At 43.1% G+C, this 24,278-nt stretch overlaps 1 protein-coding gene across 2 annotated transcripts; it reads right to left on the bottom strand.

Annotated features, from left to right (window-relative positions):
• Positions 1-1,992: 1,992 nt before the first annotated feature.
• Positions 1,993-23,384, bottom strand: LOC103190443 (FAM3 metabolism regulating signaling molecule C). Of its 2 annotated transcripts, none has more exons than XM_007911228.2 (10): positions 23,331-23,384; positions 19,353-19,428; positions 11,975-12,079; positions 10,352-10,375; positions 9,655-9,778; positions 8,184-8,242; positions 6,692-6,742; positions 5,194-5,278; positions 4,242-4,368; positions 1,993-3,545 (listed from the first exon to the last, which is right to left on the bottom strand). In XM_007911228.2, the coding sequence occupies exons 1-10, from the start codon at positions 23,364-23,366 to the stop codon at positions 3,456-3,458; spliced, it is 777 nt and encodes a 258-aa protein (XP_007909419.1). In that variant the 5' UTR covers positions 23,367-23,384; the 3' UTR covers positions 1,993-3,455. The 2 variants fall into 2 exon arrangements, with proteins under 2 accessions (XP_007909419.1, XP_007909422.1); XM_007911231.2 differs by lacking the exon at positions 23,331-23,384 and adding an exon at positions 20,858-21,164.
• Positions 23,385-24,278: the final 894 nt, after the last annotated feature.

Raw genomic sequence — 24,278 nt, 5'->3', positions numbered from 1 at the left:
TGAACTTCGCATAAGATATTAAATGCTATGGTACTGATATGTTTGTGAGTTTTAATGTACTGTTGAAACTCCAGCATCCTAAAGTAGGTAACTGCTATGAAAAGTAGTGATTGCGCATTTATAAGCAAATGTGCAGCAGTCACGTTATCACACCCCCACACTCCCCCCCTCCCACACTCCCCCCCCACACTCCCCCCCTCCCCCACACTCCCCCCACACTCCCCCCCTCCACACTCCCCCCCTCCCCCCACACTCCCCCCCACACACCCCCCTCCCCCACCCCCCACACTCCCCCCCACACCCCCCACACTCCCCCCCTCCCCCACACTCCCCCCCTCCCCCACCCCCCACACTCCCCCCACTCACCCCCTCCCCCACCCCCCACACTCCCCCCACACCCCCCACACTCACCCCCACCCCCCCCCACAGTGATGGGTTTCTGAGTGTCAGATACCCAGCTGATCAAAAAAAAGAAGTGGGACATAAAGACAGAAGTGACAGTCGGGGTAGACAGGTAGATGGAGTTGGGAGAGGTTAGAGTCTGAGGGGTAGAGGTAGGGAATTAGAGGGTATAGATGTAGGAACTGAAGGCATATTTAGGATAGATACCAGGAAGCTTTTCTTTACCCAGTAACGTAATCTGACTGGAACAGGTTGCCAGGAAGTGTGGTTGAGGCCAGGACACTGGGACTTATTTAAAAAGCAGCTCGATAGTCTGATAACAGGACACTTGGGTGACTGTTCTGGAAGGATGTGATTTAAATATGTACTGCACCAGTCGAGTTCACTGCTTCTTGTACCTCTAGTGCACCTACTGCTAAAATATTTGTATTGGCTCGCCTGAACAAGATTTCTAAAGCAAACCTCAAGCTCAGCATCAGACAGAGTGAGAGAGGGCAATTTGTTTCACTGGTGCATGACCATTGGGGTCAACATCCACTCCTTCTCCGAAAGTCCCAGTCACTACGCGGAGCATGGTACCTGTAGAAGACACCATTGGAACTCACCAATATTGCTTCCGAGCACCTCCCAGCCCCGCCACCTCCCCCATCCAGAAGACCAAGAGCAGCATTGTTAATGGAATACTCGAATATTCCCCTTCCAGTCGCTCAGGATACTGAACAAGCTCACCTTTTCTTCATAGTTGCAAGGCCCCTGACCATTACCCTCATGGGTGGACCATCGCCTCGAGGTCAAGGTCCCTTTCATCATCTTCTCAGTGGAACAAGGCAATAGGTGTCAGCCTGGCTCAGTTCTGCCTCACTCTTACCTCTCATTCAGAAGATTGTGGGTTCACGCCGCACATCGGGACTTTCAACTCAGTCTCAGCTGTTTAGGGGGAGCGCTGCATTGGCGGAGGTGCCATCCTTCACAATGAGAAGTCACGTCTGCCTTTCATTTGGATGTTAAAGATCCTATAGCACTTAGAAAAGAGAAGGGAGCTGTCCTGGCCAACAATCCCCCAAATAAAATCGATCACTCACTCCATAGCTGTGTGTGGGACCTTGTCTTGCACAAACTGGCTGCTACATTTGCCTACAAATAGTCGCTACACTTTACTGTGAATTCCTGGGAGGAGCTGAGATGTCCTCCTGACATGAAAGGTATTGCAAGTGTAAGGATGATTATTAGGCTCATACTCCACTATTCACTGCTTTGCTCGTCTGGCTTGGATCTTCCGCAGTCCATTGTCCCCTCCACTCCACCACTGGTGGCTGTGATTTCAGACACTATGCCCAAACCTCTAGAACTCCCTGCCTCAATCCCCTCTGCTCATTTTCAAATCACACCTGATGACTTTCCTCTTCGACTGTGCCTTCAGTCACCTCCCCTCTCTTTCCAGCTTTGCATCAAACCACACACATCGCTGTTTAATTGCTCTGAGATGCTACCCACATGAAGGGCGCTATATAAATGCAAGTTGCTATGAAAGTTTTGGAATCACTGTTGATTTGTAAATTTAAACGCGAAAGACACACAGAACCCATTATCTTAGCTTTATTTATTTATTCATTTATCTTTGTGTGGCATGAAATAATCATAGATTGCATTTAGAATTTTGTGTTATGCTTTAAGTACATTGAATTCAAACCCACACATATTTCAACCATAAATTCGCATTATGCAACACTTTGTGTTGAATGGCCCAAAACGCCTGAGCTAAAAACAAAGAAAAGGCATAGGGACTTTCAATTAGAAAAAAGACGGCTGTATCAAAACACAACATTTCCCAAATATTCACAAAATGGAGAGGATTCGATCAAGCATAAAAACAAATGAGCGGATGGACTATTCCTGCAGGCTGATATTTAATTTCGCAATTCAAATTAAAAGGAAGCAAAAAAAGCCCCACGTTTCCATTTGAAAAATGCCATTGCAAAATAAAATGCATAGTGCACTCCTTATCCCTGCACAGGGTTCACAAGTTATTTATTATATAAAAATGACAGATGAGATGAAGGAATTATTTACACAACAGAAACCACAAATTACTCTTGTCTGCGATCATTTCATTTAAAAAAAGTCCATTATTGCTCAGAACAAAGCTTCTCACATCTTCGTCTGGGTTTAACATTGATAAGCTTTGTGTAAAAGCTGCTGAAAGGCACAAGCTCCACTGTGGAAGTAACAGAAGATTGTTTTGGTTTGAAGACGCCATCAAATCAAACATCAGCATCCATTTTGATCCCCAAATTGATGAGAAGATTTTTTTAAAATCACAAGACAACGATCCTGAAACAAACCCAATTGTTGCTTGTCGATCACCAATGTCAGTTAACTGCACATTCAGACATACCATAATTTTGAATGGAAATGTACAATTAGAATTTGAAAACTTTCAGGGGAGAGGATGGCAATAGTATAAGTATATAATAATAATTAACAGTGTAGGCTCAGTGCATAGGTGGTGGCAAGATAACAGCTTTCATCTTGCTCTGAACTCACCAAGATTGTGTTTAAGACACTAAATGTCACAATTTGCATCAAAGAATTAATTTTCCATCATCTCCGGTATGTTTGCAGAGATGCAAATTGCAATACAGTTCAACATTCTACAATAATTCTGTTTTTATGAAAAACAGAAGGCGGTCGACTTATTTACAAACAATTTGATAACGAAGCCTTGCAATTGGCATGGAAGAGTTTGTGAAGTGGGTACAAGTGGTGGAGAAGTGGAGCTTTACTAAGAAAGACTTGTTTTCCCCATTCCAAGTACGGACTAATGCGTCATAAACAATAAGGGCCGGTGGACGATTTAAACGAAGGAAAAACTCCTTGTAGACTCACGGAGCATTTCCCTCCACGTTGATTACTTCCCATTTCATGGCTCCCTTTCATCTCAACAAAACGAACGCAAACCAAAAGATGAACAGAGAGGGATTTGGAAACACACACAAAAAAAAACGAAAGTTGGGAAAGGTTAAATAGCTACCGAATTTTCCAGTGTTCATTATTTAATCTTTTTTCTGAGGAACACATCCTTCCATTTCTAAAACCTCCGGCCAGCCTTCATACTTGTTTGTATCTTTATTATTCTTAATGTGCTACATAAGAAGAAAAAAAGGTTTAGATGCCACAAGATCATTTTGGATGTAGATCATATAAGTTTACAATTTCCAGAATCGCTAGCCTTCCGTCCTCCTTCTATACTGTTTAAATACGACTGGAAACATTTAACCACTTCCCATTGAATTCAAAGAAGAGATTTTGAATTTTCAGTGCTAGGACTCGGAAGTGAATGACTATTTTATTTGGGGGCTGTTGGCCAGGACACTGGGAGAGAGAAATTCTCTTCTCTTTTCTTTGCCTTAGGTAGATCCACTTATACTTGTCCCAAACTGCTATCCCTTCCTCTCTCCCTCGTTCTGTCATTCGCAAGCTGAACCTCATCCAAACTCCGCCGCCTGCATCCTCACCTGCATTAATCTCCGCGCACCCCAGTCCTTTCCTGGCTCTACATCTCCCAGCAGATTGATTACAAGTTGCTCAACCCTCACCTGCAAATCTATCCACGACCAAGAACCTACTTATGTCTCTGATCTCCTCTGGCTGCCCCTCCACTCGGCTAACTTGACATGTCCCTGCCTTCTCTGTGCCACCATCTTCCATTCCTACACTCCTAATTTCTGGAACTTTGTCCCTGTGAAGTGCTCTGAGATGCGACAAGTGTGAAGGGCGACAAGTTGTTCTTGTCTCCTCTGATACATTTTGTGCTAGAAGTTTTGAAAAAATGTGTTTACCTGTTCAAACGGGCTTTTCGATTTAATTCCTTTTGCCCCCACAAAAATCCAGTTGTCCCTGAAGCCAAGGCTCAAGATCGCCGTACTTCCCAGGTCACTCACAAGCTTCCGGGATTCATCCGTAAGCCTACAGCAAGATGAAAGTGAATGAGAACAGGAAAATCCCTTATCCTTCCTGCCGTGAAAGTCAACTCAGCTCTGACTAAAAACATAACCTTTAAATGTAGCTGTCCAACTATTTTTGTAGAGGGCGTGACAGCCGAGCTTGACCTCCCCTCACCCGGCTGCTGCACACTCACCCTACCAGGGTGCTGTAGAACAGTGATGGGCAACCTTTTGGTCAGCCAACAAAAGAAACTTTGATTGAATATTTCTTGATTCATATCATAATCAACATTGTGGAAACACAATATCGATTGAAGGCCATGGGTTGGCCATCACAGCAATAGAGGGAGAAGAAAACCCAGATATCCCTGGGAAGCTCTGGATCAATTTTGTCTCCACACTCAATCCCGGCAAACTCAGCATGGATTGGGATTCGAACCAGCCAGGTCCCGACCAGTAAGCTGCAGCTCCGTCCACTACACTATCTGACTGCCTTAGCCAGGATGTTTGTGAATGTATCTAAAACACTGACACATTCTCGTAATTTTGAAAATCAGGAATAAACACCGTTGGTATCAACAGAACTCAGCATTGCAAAACAAGGGGGTGGAGTAACAGAAATGGGGGCAAGTAAAGTGTAATAATACAGAAAGGGAAATTATAAACTATAAAGCATATTCATTTTTTTAAACATTGAATTTAATGTGAAAAAAATGTGGGAAAATAATTTGCTCCCAGTTGTCAATGCCCTTTGAAAGTCCTTCTGTCTAAATCTAAACATTGAACTCACAACCATTTTCCAGTCTGACCAGTTGGTCACAGCATGAATTGTGTTTATAATACTAACTTAGTGGCACTATCATCATATGTAGCCATAAACACAATGGTTCCATCATTTAAGGACTTCAGGAAATCGTTGAAAGGCTGGATATCTGAAACAGTAAAATAGACTCATTACAGCCAGAACACAGTGTCTTTCATATTATTTTAAAAGCAATTGTCAATAAGCCTTACTGAAGTCAGAGTGCCAGCAGATAAAGCTTACCGAAATTTAGTTTTGTTCAACCAAGCGTTTTACTCATGCGGAAACCCATTTCTTGCTTCCTATTTGAACTAGATTGAAAGTTCAATAGATTCATAAAGGATCCTCCCTTTGTCTGGAAGATATTGCACCCATGTCTCCTGGAGGACCACAACCTACTCAACTAATCCTGAAGAATGATTTGGTGCCGAATGTTTTGCAAAAGCCAAGAACGGCGACTGCATGGTGTCATTTGTCAAATACTGTTGTGAGTTTATTAAGCTTGGCATTGCAAATACTTTCTGCTGCTTGTCTAGCACCAACATATCAAAACCTTTAGCTTCAGGTTTAATAGCAACAGATCGGGACCAGATGGCACCTGGAAGTCCTGCCGATGAGCCAGGTGGGCTGTCAACAGCAATGCCCAGGAGTACGGAGGACCTTCCTGGCTCAGAAACTGTTCCAATGAGAAGGCTATAGAGGATGGCTGGATTCTAAGAATCCATTACCAGGCACATAATCTTAGCGCCCAGTTGCTTTCCCCTCGCTAGTGAAGCACTCGTAAAGCTTCAAATGCTGTATTATTTGGCTCCAAAAGTGTTGCTTTAGCTCAGTAAATAGAGGGCAATATTATCTGTAATTGAATAGATTTCTCTAATCATTCATTCTCCACAAATCATTCACTGCATAACTCGGGAAGGTGATTGGTTCCCAGGTCTTAACATTTAGGTTTCTTTTGTAACAGTTACATTGAGGAAGGTTTGCCAACTCATGTTCTCCAACAAATGGAAACCTAGCAACAATTTCTAAACACTTTGCAAGCTAAGGTAGGAACAAAGAACAATGAAGTTGGTCCAGTTCCTCAAACGCTTCATTAATATTCATTTTGCATAGAATACTGAGTCAAACACCTGCAGGATGTATAAGTGCAAAAATAACACAGTGCTTTCATAACAGCTGGAATATTTTTTTTTTTTAAATTAAATATCTGGTTCAATTTCCCACAAATGTAATGATTTCATTTTATTTAATTTTAAAAATGTAAATATCCCTGGTAACAGGCGAGACTCAGGGGTTGAGGGAAGGAGTTCCACAGGTTAGAGACATAACACCTGAATTTTCTTAATACTGTTAAGCACAGTGATGGATTTCCACACATGTCAGACACATCCAGTTGTCAAAAAGAACAGCAAAAATTAGAGTTGAATTGAATTAAACATAAATGATTTAAGTGTTAAGTATGATCATGAAGTCATTGTTTTAAAATTGTCCTTGATATTGAGCAAAGTAGAATATTTATTTTTCAAAACTAACAGCACCTTACCTGCACTCCACAGATCAAATGTCTTAGTGGCTAACAATTCACCAGTTTTACCTGAAAAATAAGAACTTTAATTGACATCAACACACTTCTATTTATCTACTGGCTTCAGGCAGCGTGGAGTCTCGGAGCGCTTGCCACGACACAACAGCAGGGAAAAGTCACCAACAATCAAAATACTGAGTTACATTTCAGACGATCAAAAACATAGACCTTGCTCAATTTACTTCTGTGGGAGTCAGCTCCCACTCATATCACATAGGCTAAGCTGACAATCCAATGCAGTGCTGGAGGTCTGTGGCGTTGTGGGAGATGCCGTCCTTTGGTTGAGAATTAAAACTGAGGTCCCATCTGTCCATTTAGGTGGATGTTAAAGATCCTGTGCCACTATTTGAAAAGAGAAGGGATTTTCTCTTTCTCAGTATCCTAGCCAACAATCCCCCAAATAAAATTGGTCACTCATTTCATGGTTATTTTTTGGGAGATCTGCGTGCAACTGGCTGCCACATTTGCCCCACAAAATACAGTCAATTCAGTTTACAGTATGAAACCAATCCAGTTTGAAGAGCTTTGAGACATCTTGATAACATAAAGCGCTTTATCAAATGCAAGGATTATTATTAACCTCTGGACTTACCGTCCCACATAACAGGTAATAATAAGAAATGCATGTGACAAAGCTCCTTTCACATTGGGAGGATGTCTCAAAGAAAATTAAAATTCAATAGATCTCACAGTATATATTGCAAAGGCCAATGAATGTGTAGCCATCAGCCTGGTTCAGTTAGTGCCAGTTCTCGCCTTTGAGTCAGAAGATTGTGGGTCCAAGTGTCAGCTTGGGGACTTTGAACTCACACTCTTGGCTGACTCTCCAGTGCAGTGCTGGAGGTGCTGGCCATTGGATGAGATGTTAAACTTAGATCCCTTCAGTGCTTGTTTAGGCGGACGTGAACAATCCCACTGCCAACGATCCTCCAGGCACAACCGATCAGTCGTTTCATGTTTTCATGAACCTGGCAGCTAAACATTTGTCATTTGCTTTGCGATTGTATGTGGAATGTTGCTGCACGAAAACGCCTCTGCATCATTTTCTAGCCAAAATTCTGAAGACATTCTGAAGTTAAGCTGTTCACTCTCTCTGTCTTCTTTTATTCACCTCCCTGGCTGTTTGTGGGATGGCGGTGTGCACAAATTGGTCTCTTTTACATCTTTTCATAATTGTAGGTTGTGGCCCACAAATGTGTGGTCACTACACTTAACAAAAAAGAACTGTGAAAACAGCTTTGTAATGGCTTCATGTGGTAAGGCACCAAGATAAAATGCTAGGAATAAACTCCATGGCAAGAACAGTAATGATGTCAGACACACAATCTGCAAGGAACCAACTGGAAAGCTTTCACTGCCATAGGCAAATGACACTAAGTGAATTCAAGATAAAGCGCTACATCAAATGCAAGGATTATTATTATTATTTATTTTCAGTTGACTGACTTACCATTGACTGTGGCTATATTGATGCCTCGACCCACATTGTTTTTGACACCACTCATGACTCTGCAACATATGAAATGACCATTGCATGAATATCTAAAAGCAAGTTATGAATAAGCTCCAATACAAATATACATTTACATAGTGCCATTTATGTTGGGACAGGCTTGGCATCTACCCCATACTGTAATAATAATTTGTGGACTGTTCGTGGAACACCACTGTATGCAATTGGCTACTCATTTCACCCACAAAATATAGTCAATTCACTTTACAGTATATTCTGTGAAGCGCTTTGAGACAATGCAAAGACATGATAAGGCGCTATATGAAGTACAAGGATTATTATGTGTGAAGAGCTCTGTATAAAATGTCAATTACTTTTGTTGTTATATAATCTGTAGAGCTGCGCAGTGCAAGTACAACCTGTTGGTGACCAGATATTGGACACAGACTAAAAGCCTCACTGTAGAAATGCTTCAAAACTGCATTATCAACACCACCACCTTGCATTTCTATAGAGTTTTCATGTGTCTTGGAGCGTTTAAGTGGCGGAGTTTTACGCTGAGGTGAGAGTCAGTAAGTGATTGTAGGTACGTCAAAGAGGAAAGTCTTCAGGTCTGATCTGAAGATAGGCAAGGAAGGTGCAAGGTATTTTGAGGCAGAGGGATTGAAGCAGAGCGTTCCAGAGTCTCAGGGCAATGTGGCTGAAAGCACGGTTGACGACACTGGTGCAGAGGGAACGAGGGATATGCAAGAGGTCGCAGCCAGCTGAGCGAAGGGAGCGGGTAGAGGAATGGTGTGTGAGTAGGTTAGAGAGGTAGTGAGGTGCCAGGGCATGAACTGATTTGTTCGCGAGTGTGAGGATCTTTAAATCAATCCATTCTGCAACAGTGAGCCAGTGAAGCCTGTCAAGTACTCATTGAAGGGGATACAGAGTTTGGTACAGGTGTTTTACAGGAAGCAGAGTTTTGAATTAATTGGATTTGATGAATGATACGCCACCGGGAGACCATTGAAGCCAGTATCAGAAAAATCAAGGCAGGAGGTGCCGAAAGCGTGGAGTTCAGCTGCTTTAGGTAAGAGGTGTGGTCGGAGATGGGCAATATTGCAATATTTAAGAGTCTCCAAACAAAACCAATGAGTGTTTCGCCAAATGTGGTTTCCACTTCTCTGATTTGGAGTGCGCACCCTCTCCCTGAAGGATGCGTTTTGTTCACCTAATCCTGAAGTGTTTAGGTGCAGGATGGCTTGGAAACTCCAGAATGTGCATTGGTACTATTAGATATTATTAGAATCTGAATACTGCTACTCTGTCTTCCAAGGAAACTTCCCATTGCTTGACCAGCAAGGACCGTCAGGGTTAACAGGAGCTGAGTGGGAAGAATCTCTGACCCAAGTGACAGATCGGTTTGCTGTTCCTCATGGTGAGGCAAGCCAGGCTGGGTAGTCATTCGTCCACCTCCAATACTTACATATTGTCATCTATACAAATCTTGGGTCCGACAACATTTGCTGCTCCACTTGCCATTTTGAATGCAAAATGCTTCTCAGGACAAGGCTTTGCGAGTCCACATTTATACCTGGGTGGTTTTGTTGCTAAGGGTGGAGGAAAAAAGGAGTGCTCAGATTAAAGATTCAAATAACAGAAAGAATAAATCTTACCTTATCAACATGGTTTTATCCGACTTTAAAAGCTTTTTATTTCACAATGAACATGGACCCCAAATTGTGAATTGTATTGGGACCTGCGCTGATACTTACTTTGTCTTTTAATAAAACTGTAACAATATACCAAGAATCCACAGAAAACCTGTAAATGGCGTTTGGTTTGTACAGCTCTTAATAAATATAACTATTTCACAGGCAGCAGAACGAGAATGTAATTGCTGAAGACTACATAGTCATGCTCTATATTTTGAATGGATCTAAGTCAGGCGAAAGAATTAAATCCAAATTGCAAAAGAGGACATCAACAGACCAATAATTAACAGGTTACAGTTATAAGCTGGTGATTTGACTGCAGTTAGTAACAGGGATAAGCATGTGATAACTGAATAGCAATAGGTTCTGAGCTGTACCTTCTGTGAATCTATGAGTAAATGATGGCAGTGCCTCAATGGAATTTGGATTGACTAACAGTAGCAAAGACATGACAAAATAAAGACTTACGTCGCACGTCCACTTCTGATCTGGCTGTAAAATAAAATATTCCATTTGATCAGGCAACTGAAGTGTAAATGCTGTTATCCACGCATTCATCACATCCAGGCACAACAACGCAAACTTCTCCCCAACTCCTCCCTCCACAGGCTGCAGATCATCCAGAACTCTGCTGCCCGTGTCCTTTCCCATGCTAAGTTCCGCGTCTCTATCACCCCCATTCTCGCCCGGCTCCACTGGTTCCCAATCACTCAGAGGATTCAGTTGAAGATCCTGGTCCTCACCTTCAAAGCCCCGCACGGCCTTGCTCCTACCTACCTGTGACCTCCTAACCCCCTATCAATCTGTCTGCTCCCTCTGGGCTCCGGCCACTATTGGCAGGCAGGCCTTCAGCCTCTCTGCCCCCACCCTCTGGAACTCCATCCAACAGTCTCTCACCTCTACCCTTGACTACTTCTCAAGACCGTCTTCTTCGATCATGCCTTCGGTCACCCTCCTAATCCTTCCCGGCAATATACAAATGTAATTTGTTTGGTATGTTAGATTATATTATTTGATATAATTCTTTCATGTGAGAAGGACGTCTGAGAGCTTCATAGGACTTAGTGTAAAGTGCAGTGACTATGTAGTTGCAGGCAAATGCGGCAGACAATTTGCAAACAGCAATGTCTCACACAGCCATGAAATGAACAATCAATTTTATTTGGGAAATTGTTGGTCAGGACACTGGCAGAACACCTCGTCTCTTTTTGCCATGGAATTTTTAACGTCCACTGAACAATCACAGATGCTTTGGTTTCATGTCACCACCAACAATACATTCCACCCCCAACACTGTCAGCCTTGACAGTGAGCTCAAAGTCCTGAAGTGGAACCTGAACCCACAACCTTCTCTCCACCCCATATAATAATAATAATAATCGTTGCATTTGATATAGCGCTTTTCACGTCGGGAGGATGTCCCAAAGCGCATATAAGCATAAACCACATCCTGACTTTTCTATTCTGGCAAGAATTCTTAAGACTCACTGTCCCCTGAACTATGATTAAAACAGCTTCTTGATTTCATCACTCTCTTTCCCCCTTCCTCAAAATGGATTTTTTAAAAAACATTCATTTTTTGTAAAAGCTCTAACATTTTATGCATCAGCCTCGATCAGTCAGTTGCACTTTCACCTCTACATTGGTAGGTTGTGGGTTCAAGCCCCACATCAAGACTTTGAACTCACAGTCTAGACTGCCACTCCAGTGCAATACTGGGTGGTAGAACATTGTGTTGTTGGAGGCGCTGCTCTTCAGACGTGATATTAAACCAAGGTCCCGTCGAAACCTATTCAGGTGGATGTTTCCAATAAAGGTCCCGGGGCATTATTGGAAACGAGAAGGGAGTTTCACCCGGTGTCCTGGCCGACAACCCCTCAGATAAAACTGGTCGCTCACTTTATGACTGTTTGTGGGATGTTGTTGTGTCCAAACTGGCCGCCGTGTTCACGTACAAAATACAGTCTCTAAACTTTACAGTGAATCTGTGAAGCTCTTTTAGATGTCCTACCACATGAAAGGTGCTGTATCAAATGCAAAGATTATTATTACTTTACATCGCTCACTGAACACCATATAAAGGCCACTTACCAAATATCGCTCCTAAATTTGGATCTATTCGGATTTCTAACATTTGCAGAGTGAAATAAAGTGCCATCAGAAGCAGTGCAGCAGCCACGATAGTCTTGAGTGCACCTGAAAGACAAAGACGCACAAGATGTTGAGAACCATTTATAGTAACCTGAAATAAAATACTTCATTGTCAAACAAGCTGAGCTCACTGGAGAGTAGGGAATCAGACTCCATGCTTGAAGCCACATAATATCCTCCCTGTAAACTGCTTGGACAGTTACAGCACATAAGGTTGAGGGGGCATGATAGAGGTATGCAAAATGTTAAGCGGTTTTGACTGCGTAAACAGGGACACGTTATTTTGACTGGTGAGAGGGGTGACAAAAGGGGTAGAGGGGGTGGGAGGGTGGCAGAAAGCACGACCAAAGAGGAATATCATGGGACGGGCCTTGAAAGAAGCAAAGGAGAGAGTGAGGTCCAGGGATTCTGGGATGAAGTTCCAGGGGGTGGTGGCAGAATCCTGAAGATCCGACTGCCTCTGGAGGGACGGGAAGGGCAGTAGGCATGAAGCAGGTCAGTGACAGTACTCTTATATATTTCTTTTACAATTTAGTCATTTACTCAGTTGACTCTTAAAGGCTAATACCTGTTAGATTATAGATGTTGTAGTTTAATGAGAATGAAACATTAAACAAATGTAGTACAGGAAACAGTGGCATTCATGAGATAAGACACATTTGGTTTTCTTTGAGTAATAAGACAGCCTTGGAAAAGGCCAGGAGGTCACCACTTATCGGTAAATAACAACAAACACTCCAGAGATAAAGGTCCAAGGTACTGATCAACACAGGATCTCGACTTAGCAATAAGTCGCTAGATTCTGACAGGGCCTGCCAAGCGACAAAAGGCAACTCTCAAGAATAGCAACTAAACTAGAGGTCTTTGGTACCATTCTTGGTACCATCCCAGAATACTGATAAGAGATAACCATTCACTTAAAAGGAATATACTAATGATCCCACATAACAAAATAACAAGCACCAGATACAGCCCTAAACTGATCAATCTCCTATCTTAGACAGGACAAAGGGAAGACTTTGTGGAGCTCAGTCGCTGGCACCGAGCCAAATGATTGATTAACCTGAGTACACAACAGTATCAGAAGTGGGCAGAGGGGCCCTAGGAAGGACACTTGGAGAAAGGGTATAACTAGCCCACTTCTAGGTGAGAACAGTTAGAAGAGCAGGATGACTCAAGAGGGAGATGGTCTGTCCGGGAGCAGAGATCAGACGGTCACCAACTAGCTGGGTATAAATGCAACGGACTCACACACAAAGAAAAGCTGAGCTCCACAGAGTAAGAACTACAGGTTGCTGAGCCGAGTGGTGGTCATCAGGCAAGACTACTTATCTGGTAGTATATTTCTGTTACAGAATAAACTGTATTGATTGTTCAGACCTTTATTGGTTAATGGCGAGGATCCAATTACGGTAGGAAGAACTCAACACACCATATGTATTGAGCCTCAACCGCCTTCTCTTTTCAAATAGCGATGTGATCTTTAACATCCAACTTGACCTCAGTTTAATATCTCATCTGAAGGACTACAAAGTAGCACACCCCCAGCACTGCCTTGATGATGAAAGTCCCCGATGTGGGGGTTGAAGCCACAACCTTCTGACTCAGAAATGAACCCAGGCTGACATGCACATAAATATAGAAACACAATAAAAATATGCTAACCGCCGTCAGCAATGGCAGCTGATGCCAATGGAAACTCAGTGCTCTGTGAATAATACACCACGGTCAATGTCAGGAGAAAAACAAGTCAATGGGAATCGAGTCGAATTGCACCAAACTATACTGCTTTCAAGGCATGAGGAATACTAAGCTCTAGGGAGAATTTAACAGCTGTGCTGCAACTCATTGGAAAGCAGAACAACTTGTTTACTTGTAATGAAATTTACTTTATGAAGATCCAGAACGACAAACTAGACCTAAAATTAAAGCTAAATAAAAACACTGGTATCTCAAAGCCCCTCTCAAAACATTTAACAACAAATACATTTTGACTAGGAAAACACACACTCGCAGTAAAAGCCTGTGAATCCCTCTGATGGATAATAAGACACTGTATCAATTGTGAGGATCATTCTGATCACATCTCCAGCCTTCCTGGCCAACATTGTTCCTGATAAAATTATTCATTCACGTTCATGGCTGTTTTGTACAAACTGCCAGCTCTGAACTCCCATTTCCTGTTCATATGGGCCTTGGCCCAATTTGAAAACAGAGGGAGTTTCACCTGGTGTGCTGGTTAGCAAACCTCTGCTCACTTCATGGCCTTTTGTGGGACATTGCAACACACAAATTGGAGCCACATTCGCCTACACGTACACTGTCAATACACTTTACAGTAAAAACTCTGAACCGCTTTGAGACATTTCTCCATGATAAGGCTAAATCAACTGCAAGGATTACTATCATTTTTTATTACTGTTAGAATTTTAATTGTGCTTTTTATTCTACTTTGAAGTTTGGCCTTTGGAGCATCATTAAACCCAGGTCCCATTGGCCCAATCAGACGGATGTTAAAAATCTTACAGCACGACTCAAAAAGAGAAAATAGAGTTTCTCTCAACCCTGTGTCCTAGAACGATAGAAACTTTACAGTACAGAAAAAGGTCATTCGGCCCATCGTGCCTGTGCTGCTCTGTTAAGATTAATCCTTTCAATCCTACTGCCCTGCCCTATCCCCACACCCCTATAGATTACTCCTTTTAGGTATTAATCTTGTTCCCTTTTGAAAGCTAAAATGGATCCTGCCAAAGCCACCACTCCAGGAGAGTATGCCATATCCTAGCTACTTACGGATGTGAGTATTTGATGGACCAGACACCTCAAGAGGTGGTCACCCCACCCCACACACCGAAGGTTCAGACGGAAAACGACTGGGTGACTGTCCGGCATGGTAGGAAGAGGGGACGGGCTGGGCAGAATGCCCCCAATAGTGTAGCACTCTCAAACCAGTACTCTGTACTGAACATTGAGAATGTGGATATCTCCAGGAAGGACAGTCGAAACCAATTGGTGGAACAGGGGGACATAGGTAACAGGAGTAATGCTGTTGTCATAGGGGATACAACAGTGAGAGGTATAGACCGACGTTTTTGAAACAGAAGACCGGGAGTCAAGGATGGTATGTTGCCTCCCTGGTGCAACAGTCTTAGACATCGCAGAAAGGGTGGATAAAATTCTTCAGGGGTAAGGAGAACATCCAGAAGTGGTGGTCCAGGTGGGGATCCATGATATTGGTAAAAAAAAGGGCTGAGACTCAACAGGGTCAATATCAAAAGCTGGGGAAGATACTAAAGAATCGAACATCCAAGGTGGCGATCTCTGGATTGCTCCCTGTGCCTCGGGCAAATAAGTACCAGAATGGCAGGATCAAGCATATGAATGCTTGGCTGGAGAAATGGTCCAGAAAAGAGGACTTCAAGTTTCTGGATCATTGGGACAATTTCTGGGGCAGGTGGGACCTATATCATATGGATGGGTTGCACCTAAACAGGGCTGGGGCAAATGTACTTGCAGACAGGCTATCTAATGCTGTTATGGGTTTAAACTAGTTTTGAGGGGGGAAGGGAATGCAAAAAACGAAGAGTTAGAAACTGGAGAAATAAAACAGGGAGGAAGCGCAGAACAGGTCAAGTCGGTCTTGGAGTACATGTGCCTAAATGCACGGAGTTTAGCAAACAAGATTGGTGAGCTGCAGGCTCAAGTGATCATAGGGGGATACGATGTAGTAGCAGTAACAGAGACTTGGCTCAAGCAAGGACAGGAATGGGAGCTGAATATTCCTGGCTATAATGTATTCAGGAGAGATAGGGAAGGAAAAAAAAGGAGGGGGTGTGGCAATGTTAGTCAAAGATACGGTTATAGCCGTGGAAAGGGTTGAGATGCTGGAGGGCCCCAAAACAGAATCTATCTGGTTAGAGTTAAGGAACAAAAAATGAGCGGTTACACTGGTAGGGGTATACTATAGACCACCAAATAGTGGGAAGGAAATAGATGAGCAGATCTGCAAGCAGATCTCAGACAGATGCAAGGCCAATAGAGTCGTGATAATGGGGGACTTTAATTATCCCAACATAGACTGGCAAAACAAAAGTGCAAAGGGCAAGGAGGGGGAAATATTTCTAAAATGCATACACAACAACTTTCTTGATCAGTACGTTTCCAGCCCAGCAAGGAAGGAAGCAGTGCTAGATCTAGTTCTGGGGAATGAAGTAGGACAAGTGGAGCAGGTTTCAGTGGGAGAGCATCTGGGAAATAGTGATCATATCATTAGATTTAAAGTGCATATGGAAAGAGACAAGGAACCATCTAAGGTAAAGATATTCAACTGGAAGAGGGCAAATTTCAGTGAGTTAAAAAGGGACCTAGCCAAGGTGCACTGGAAAGAAAGATTGGCAGGTAAAACAACTAAAGAGCAGTGGGAAGTCTTCAAGGATGAGATAGCTCGGGGACAAAATAAATACATTCCCACAAAAGGGAAAAGTAGGGCTTCCAAACCTCCGTGGATGACGAAGGTAATTGTATCTAAAATGAAACAGAAAAAGGAGGCGTATGACAAATGTCAAACCCAAGATACAGAAGACAACCAAATCGAAAATAGGAGGTGCAGAAGAGGTTTGAAAAAGGAAATAAGAGGAGCAAAAAGATTATAAGAAAAAAGGTTAGCGGGTAACATTAAAGGTATTTCTAAAATATTTTACAAACATATCAAGGAAAAAAGGCTAGTCAAAGGTAGGGTGGCGCCAATTAAGGACCAAGGAGGAAATCTTATTGTGGAGGCAGAGGGCATGGCTGATGTCCTGAATGAGTACTTTGCATCTGTCTTCACAAATGAAGTGGATGCACCAAGTGCCGCAGTATCGGAGGAGAGGGTAGAGGAAATGGATAGGATAAGTGTAAACAAAGAGGAAGTACTGAAAAGGTTGACTGCGCTGAAGGTAGATAAGTCGCCCGGTCCAGATGGAATGCAACCAAGGTTACTATGGGAGGCACGGGTACAAATAGCGGAAGCTTTGGCTACAATTTTTCAATCTTCGTTGGACACAGGAGTGGTGCCAGAGGACTGGAGAGTGGCCAATGTGACTCCCCTGTACAAGAAGGGACAGAAGGACAAACCTGGGAAGTACAGGCCAGTCAGCTTAACATCAGTAGTGGAGAAACTCCTGGAGACTATAATCCGGGATAGAATAAATCTTCACTTAGAAGAATATGGACATTAGGGACAGCCAGCACGGATTTGTTAAAGGCAAATCTTGTCTAACAAATCTAATAGAATTTTTCGATGAGGTAATGGAGAGGGTGGCTGAAGGTAGTGCAGTTTATATGGACTTTCAAAAGGCATTTGACAAAGTGCCACATGAAAGACTTGTAAGAAAGATAGCAGCCCATGGGATAAAAGGGAGAGTGGCAGCATAGATCCAGAACTGGTTGGAAGACAGAAAGCAGAGAGTTGTAGTGAACGGCTGCTTTTCTGACTGGAGGGAAATGTACAGTGGCGTTCCCAGGGATCGGTATTAGTACCACTGTTGTTCTTAATATAAATAAATGATCTGGACTTGGGTATAGCAAGCACCATTTCCAAGTTTACGGACGACACAAAGTTAGGTGGGGTAGTCAACAGTGAGAAGGATAGGAGCCAATTGCAGGAAGACATAGACAGAATGGTAAAATGGGCAGACAGATGGCAGATAAGTTTCAATGTAGAGAAATGCGAAGTAATGCATTTTGGTAGAAAGAATGAGGGGAGGCAATATAGGCTGGTAATACAATCTTAAGGGGGGTAAAAGAATAGAGAGACCTGGGGGTGCAGGTAAATGAATCCTTGAAGGTGGCAGGACAGGTAGATAAGGCTGTAAAAAGGGCAAATGGGATTCTAGGCTTTATATATAAGGGCATAGAATACAAGAGTCAGGAGGTTATGATTAACCTATATAAAACACTGGTTAGGCCTCAGTTAGAATACTGTGCCCAGTTCTGGGCACCACACTATAGGAAGGATGTTAAGGCATTGGAAAGGGTGCAGAGGAGATTTACAAGGATGGTACCAGGAATGAGGGACCTTGATTATGAGGAAAGGCTAGAGAGGCTGGGATTATTCTCATTGGAGCAGAGAAGGTTACGAGGAGACCTAATAGAGATCTTCAAAATCATGAGGGGATTTGATAGGTTAGAAAGCAAAAACAGTTTCCACTGGTGGGTGGGTCGGTGACTCGAGGTCACAGATTCAAAATAGTCTCTAAAAGAAGCAGAGGGGAGGCGAGAAGAAATTTTTTCACGCAGCAAGTTGTTCGAATCTGGAACGCATTGCCTGAAAGGGTGGTCAAGGCCGATTCGATAACTACTTTTAAAAACGCGGTGGACGGGGATTTGAGGAGGACGGGTTTGCAGGGTTATGGGGAAACGGCTGGGGAGTGGGACTGACATTAATTGCTCTATTCAAAGAGCCGGCACAAACTCGATGGGTCGAATGGCCTCTTTTTGTGCTGTACAATCCTATGATTCTATGAATGTGTATCACATTTCTCCTAACCTATTAGTTTTTGGTCAACAATTCCCCGGATAAAATAGATGTTTGCGGAACAGTGCCTAAATAGTCATGACGCTTCACAAGACCTTTACTCTGTGAAGAGCGTTGAGACTCTTTGAACGGGTAAGTTGCAATATCTAATTCCAAGGCTAATTATTAATTAATTTTACTGTTAGCATTTTAATTGTGTCCTTCAATATTATACTTGAAGTTTTGTGGCTACAAAAACAACATTGAAAAGATTAGTGCACAGCAGGTTTGGCTGAAACCTACACCATTCCATCGAGAGGGCTGTAATGAAGTTCGGCACTTAATTGTCAGTTATTTTTCTGGGCGCTTACATATAATAACTCAAAACTTAAGTAAAGTAGTGGCCAAGAAATTGCTGGCCTGATAGCTGCAGGATTGTTCAACACCAGCAGAATCCCATCACCGAGAGTTCCACAGATGTATGTATTCCACCTAATAAATCGATGGAAATTTCTCTGCATCTGGAGGGATGCACCCTGTATCCCATACATCCTGGGAGAGAGGAGGGGATGGAGGGAGAGAGGAGGGGTGAGAGAGAGGAGGGGGAGGGAGGAGGGGGAATGAGGAGAGGGGGGATAGGAGGGGGGGAAGAGAATGGGGGGGGAGAGATGAGGGGGGAGAGAGGAGGGGGGAGAGAAGAGGGGGGAGGGGGGAGAAAGAGGAGGGGGACAGAAAAGGGAGGGGAGACGGAAGATGGGGGGTAGAGAGGGTTAAAAGGAGCTTAATGGGTAATTGTTTACCATGAGGAGCTTTGCACCTTACCTGCCAATCTCATTGTGGTCGCTTGACAATTCTCCTCTGTTTTGTTAAGTCTGTTCCCCCAAGAATCTGTGAAATACTAAAAAAGAAAAAGCTATTTCATAATATGAAATACTTCAAGGAAATAAACAAAATAAAACCCCACTGTTGGCGCAAAGAGCCATTTTCTTGACAGGTTTTAAAAAATAATGATCTTTACTTTTGATACAACACATATCACTGTCGGGACGACATCTCAAAGTCCTTCATAGGATTTATGGTAAAGTGTAAAATGGTTGTGACTTTGTAGGTGAATCCAGCAGTCAATTTATACACGATAATAATAATGATAATAATAATAATCCTTGCATATGGTATAGCGCTTTTCACACCTTCTAGATGTCTCAAAGCGCTTCACAGAATATACTGTAAAGTGAATTGACTGTATATTTATGGGCGAAACGCAGCAGCCAATTGCGCACAGCAGTGTCCCACAAACAGTCGTGGAGAAAATGACCAATTTATTATTGTTTTGGAGGGATTATTATTAGGCATATGGAGTAAGGAAACTTGCCCAGGGTTTCGCTCTGCCTGGAATTCAACCCAGGTGTCTCACTTGCAAGGCGAGTGCTCTAACCACTGAGCTACAGGACTCCACATTCCAGCAATTGGTTACATTCCAGCATTTGGCCACCAGTGGAAACGATTAAATATAAAGCAAAATGTTCAGGTACACACCATCTGCCTGTTTACATGGCCATTCAAGAACCTGTGACTGCTCTGAAAAAGAGGAGAGCTTCTCCCAGTGCCCTAACCGACCGAGATTTGGATATTTGCTTTTTCAGAATGGAAAATGAAAAAAAGATAGTGAGCTTGGATTTTGAGTTTAGACGAGGGGTTATAGCAGCGATAGCAAACTTAGAACCATGAACATTTCCAGCAGTGGAGGCCATTTGGCCCGTCATGCCTGCTTGAACTCAAAAAACTGTTTGCGTTTTTGCAGTTTAAGAAAAGGAAGTTAAATGTTTGGATGCAGTTTGTGAACAAATAAAGATGATTTAAAAAATTTATTAAAGCTGTTGAAACTCCTAGGGACCCTAATATAATGAACAGATCCACAGTCTCCAGAGCCTAATCGGATGCTCACTTGCCCTTTCCCAAGGTATGAATCTCAACTTTCTCCTTTGATCCCTCTATTTACAGGATATGTACTAAATGAGGTTGAGAAGGTAAGCCTCGAGCCTTTGAAAATTCTAGGAAATTGAATTTGTCAACAGTCTCTTTTAATTGCTGGGGGAGGGGAGCAAAGGATACTCCACCATCTTGCTTTCAATTTAATTGTTTTTATAAATTATTCTTTTTCAGATTCTGAGATGTGGGAACATCAATTCAATTGAGGTAGCAGAAGGTTATATTTCGTGAGAGACAGACATGCCAAAAATCCCAAGGAGGCTGAGTTTCCAAGAGGGCAGTTACAAAGGGGGAGTACAGGCTAATAATGTTGAATAAAGTGGCTTCTGGTCACTCACCAACGCTCTCTGAGTACGTTGCTGTATGCGCCCACAGATCTCACACTCATGACACGTAACAACGAATCCTGGGAAGGTCTTTGAGATATCTTCCCGAGGAGGTGCTATAAGTTAACTTCCTCAATGGATCTATATGATCTGCCTCCAGTCTCGTCTTCCATCCCCTCTGAGTGGTCACCCACTTTTCTTCCTCACAAGCAGTCTGTCTCCAGGGTGACCATCTCCAGTGTGTGCTCCAGGAACCTCTTCACCCTCTCAGATATGTCGGTTCCCTACCAACCTGCCCGCTCCCTCCGTTCATCGGGCTCCGGCCTTCTCCATGTCTCCCGCCCAACCCGCCCTACCATCGGTGGCCGGGCTTTCAGCTTCTCTACCTCTGGAGCTCCATTGCATGGTCCCTTTGCCTCGCTTCCTCCCTTGCATTCTTCAAGGCCGGTCTCAAGATCTTTCTCTTCGATCGTGCCTTTGGTCTTCCTCCCACCTCTCTGCCTTCCCTCACCCTACACCACCCCTCCCCCATGCTCGGGTCACGACACCTGACTGTTCAGCACTTTGGGACATCCTCCCGACATGAAAGGCGCTCTATAAATATAATTTTGTTGTTTTTGTTGTTGAAGGAACCCCCCCCCCCCAACTGCTCTCAAGTTCAGCAATGTTGAGCTTGATGTATGCAGTCTCCCACTCATCTGGTCGTCAATCAAAAAGCATGACAACACTTGCCTGCCTGCTCAGGAAGACATTGAAGTGTCCTGACCAACAAGCATTCACCTGTAAAAGGCACAGTCACTACATATTATATCCTGTGAGGCGCTTTGAGTTGATCTTCTGAAGTGACAGGTGCAGTATCGAATGCATGGATTTGTTATTGTTTTGTACGAACCAGTATAGGAAGAGAAAGATATGAAAACTGAACTTGTGGCTTGAGGGATGATGTAATAATAATAATCCTTGCATTTGATATAGCGCTTTTCACGTCTTCTAGACATTCCAAAGCGCTTCACAGAATATACTGTAAAGTGAATTGACTGTATATTTGTGGGCGAAAGCGGCAGCCAATTGCGAACAGCAATGTCCCACAAACAGTTGTAGATTGAAAATGACCAATTTATTATTGTTTTTTGGTTTCTGGAGGGATTATTATTAGGCTCTGTGTGGAGTAAGGAAACTTGCCCAAGTTTACGCCCTGTCTGGAATTGAACTCAGGTAGGAAAGAAAGGCTCAGATTCCTGGAGATTGGGACCAGTTCTGGCACAGGAGTGGTATGTACAGCATGAATGGTTTTTACCTCAATGGGGCTGGGGCCAATGTCCTCACTGGGAGAGTAAGCAGTGCTGTGGGGGAAGGTTTAAACTAAAAGGGTGGCAGGGGACAAACAAGAAAAAAAACAGAAGCATTGGGGAAAAGGGGGTCAGAGATTTAGCAATGATAAAAGGGAACTGGAGATCCAACAACAACTTGCATTTATACAATTAGAGTGTATCAGCCTGGCTCAGTTGGCAGCACTCTTGATTCTATTATTATTATTATAATAAGTCAGAAGATTGTGAGTTAAAGCCCCACGTCAGGTGTGCTGCACTTCAGAGGTGCCATCCTCCAGAAGAGCTGTTAAACTAAGGCTCCGTTCTTGCCTGTTAAAGATCCCGTGGCACAACTCGAAAAGAGAAGAGTTTCCTCGCTCCCGTTATACTGACCAACAATCCCCCAGATAAAATTGGTCACAACTGTGGGACATTGCAGTGCACAATTGGGCTGCTACGTTTGCCCACAAAATACATAGCCTTCACTTCACAGTTACATCTCGTGAAGCACTTTGGTACATTCTCCCAATGTGAAAGATGCTGTAGCAAATGGCAACACGATGGCAACATTTCAGAGTGCTTTACAGGGTCAGAGTTGGATGCTGAGCAAAGGAGAGGCTGGGGAGAAGGAGTCAGAGGCAAATTAAACAGAGGTAGAATCTGAAGTGAGAATCAAAAACATCTAAGAGTGGAAGCAGATAGATGGGATACATTACACGAATGCCAGGAGTATTACAAACAAGGGACCTAGATAAATATCTAAAAATGTCAACTACAGGGGTTTGGGGAAAGGACAGGTAAATAGAACTAAAAGTATTACTTTGATAATTAGCTGACACCGGCACAGACATGAAGGCTTTCTTCTGTGCTGCATTTTCTATGGTACTTTGGATCAATTAGGATCACAAAGAAAGCGGTGCTGTGAGGGAATATTCAACGAATATTAGTAGGAGGGATGAAACAAGAAACAGTAACACAAGTAGCAGCTAGATTTAGGATCTTTAGTCAGGGAAAACATGAATGGATTACTAATAAATGATACAGGCAGTTGAAAAGAGAATTGTAAGTCAGATAAGTCACTGTGAGTAGGAGGGCAGAACAGAGAGTGACTTAAGCTGTTGGAAGCAGTTTCCTTATAGATCTCCTGATTGTGAAGATAAAATAGAGTACTGTACCTGCAGGCAGATTAGGGCAACTTGTGAGAAAAGCATTGGGTCATTTTGAGGGCTGTAGATCGGGAGGGATATAGCAGTGTAAGCAATTCTAGAACGTCTGCAGGTCACGTTTTCTAAAACAGCCAAATTTAGCACCAACTAGGAAGTTTTGCTGAACTTAGTTCTGAGTTTTAGCCCCTACCCCAACGTCTCTGCCATCCTCGCCAATCTCTGTGGCCTAATAAGGTCCAAATAATTAAAAACTCTAGCTCCGCACCACCATCACCTCCACCTTCTTCCATCTGCCCTACTATCCACTGCCTTCGCTCAGCTGGCTCGGGTCTCCTGCATGTCCCCTCTACTCCACAGTTGGCGGCCATGCTTTCAGCTGTTAGAATTTACACTTTTTGTATAATGTTAGAATCATAATAGATGTTGTGAACGGGTTAACTTTTAAGCTAAGTGTGGGGGACAACTGGACTGACACTCATGAGTTTACACCCAGGATCACGTGAGTGTTTCGAGGACAAGATGTGCACTACTTCCCTGGAAGTACGCAAGATAACAGACTGTCTCAACGACAGTTTGTTTCTGTGTGTGAGGCACGTACACCACACAGTGCCGGACATTTAGGTTGAATGCCCAGCTCAGATGCAAATCCTCACTGTGCACGCCTTGGGATGTCCTCCTGACGTTAAAGGCCCTAAAAAATATAATTTATTTTTGTTGTTGCTTCCTGGTGTGAAGCAACCATGTCAAATACATTAGTTAACCTCAGTGTCATACAGAAGCAAATGAACAGTGGAAAGACTGGGAGGAATACAGAAAGTAACAAAAAGAGACAAAGAAACTAACAGGGAAAATTTTAGATAAGAAAAAAACTTAAAGATGCTTTCAAGGGTAACAGCAATACAACAAGAGAAAGAGGGCAGTAAAGCAGGGGCAGTTGAACCTGTGTGTATGTGTGTG

Source organism: Callorhinchus milii, unplaced genomic scaffold (genome assembly GCF_018977255.1).
Source record: "Callorhinchus milii isolate IMCB2004 unplaced genomic scaffold, IMCB_Cmil_1.0 Scaffold5, whole genome shotgun sequence".
In the NCBI taxonomy this organism is placed as follows: domain Eukaryota; kingdom Metazoa; phylum Chordata; class Chondrichthyes; order Chimaeriformes; family Callorhinchidae; genus Callorhinchus; species Callorhinchus milii.
The sequence above is the reverse complement of the archived record's forward strand: the minus strand, read 5'-3'. Positions and strand labels throughout refer to the sequence as shown.

Bases quoted from the DNA above. Each gene is read 5' to 3' on its own strand.
- LOC103190443 (XM_007911228.2), bottom strand. From the start codon at position 23,366: ATGCTTTTCTCACAAGTTGCCCTAATCTGCCTGCAG. The intron at 9,779-10,351 runs GTAAGTCTTTAT...CTCCACCCTTAG, and splicing joins ATCAGAAGTGGACGTGCGAC to CAACAAAACCACCCAGGTAT. The intron at 3,546-4,241 runs GTAAACACATTT...CTTCTTATGTAG, and splicing joins CGAAAAGCCCGTTTGAACAG to CACATTAAGAATAATAAAGA.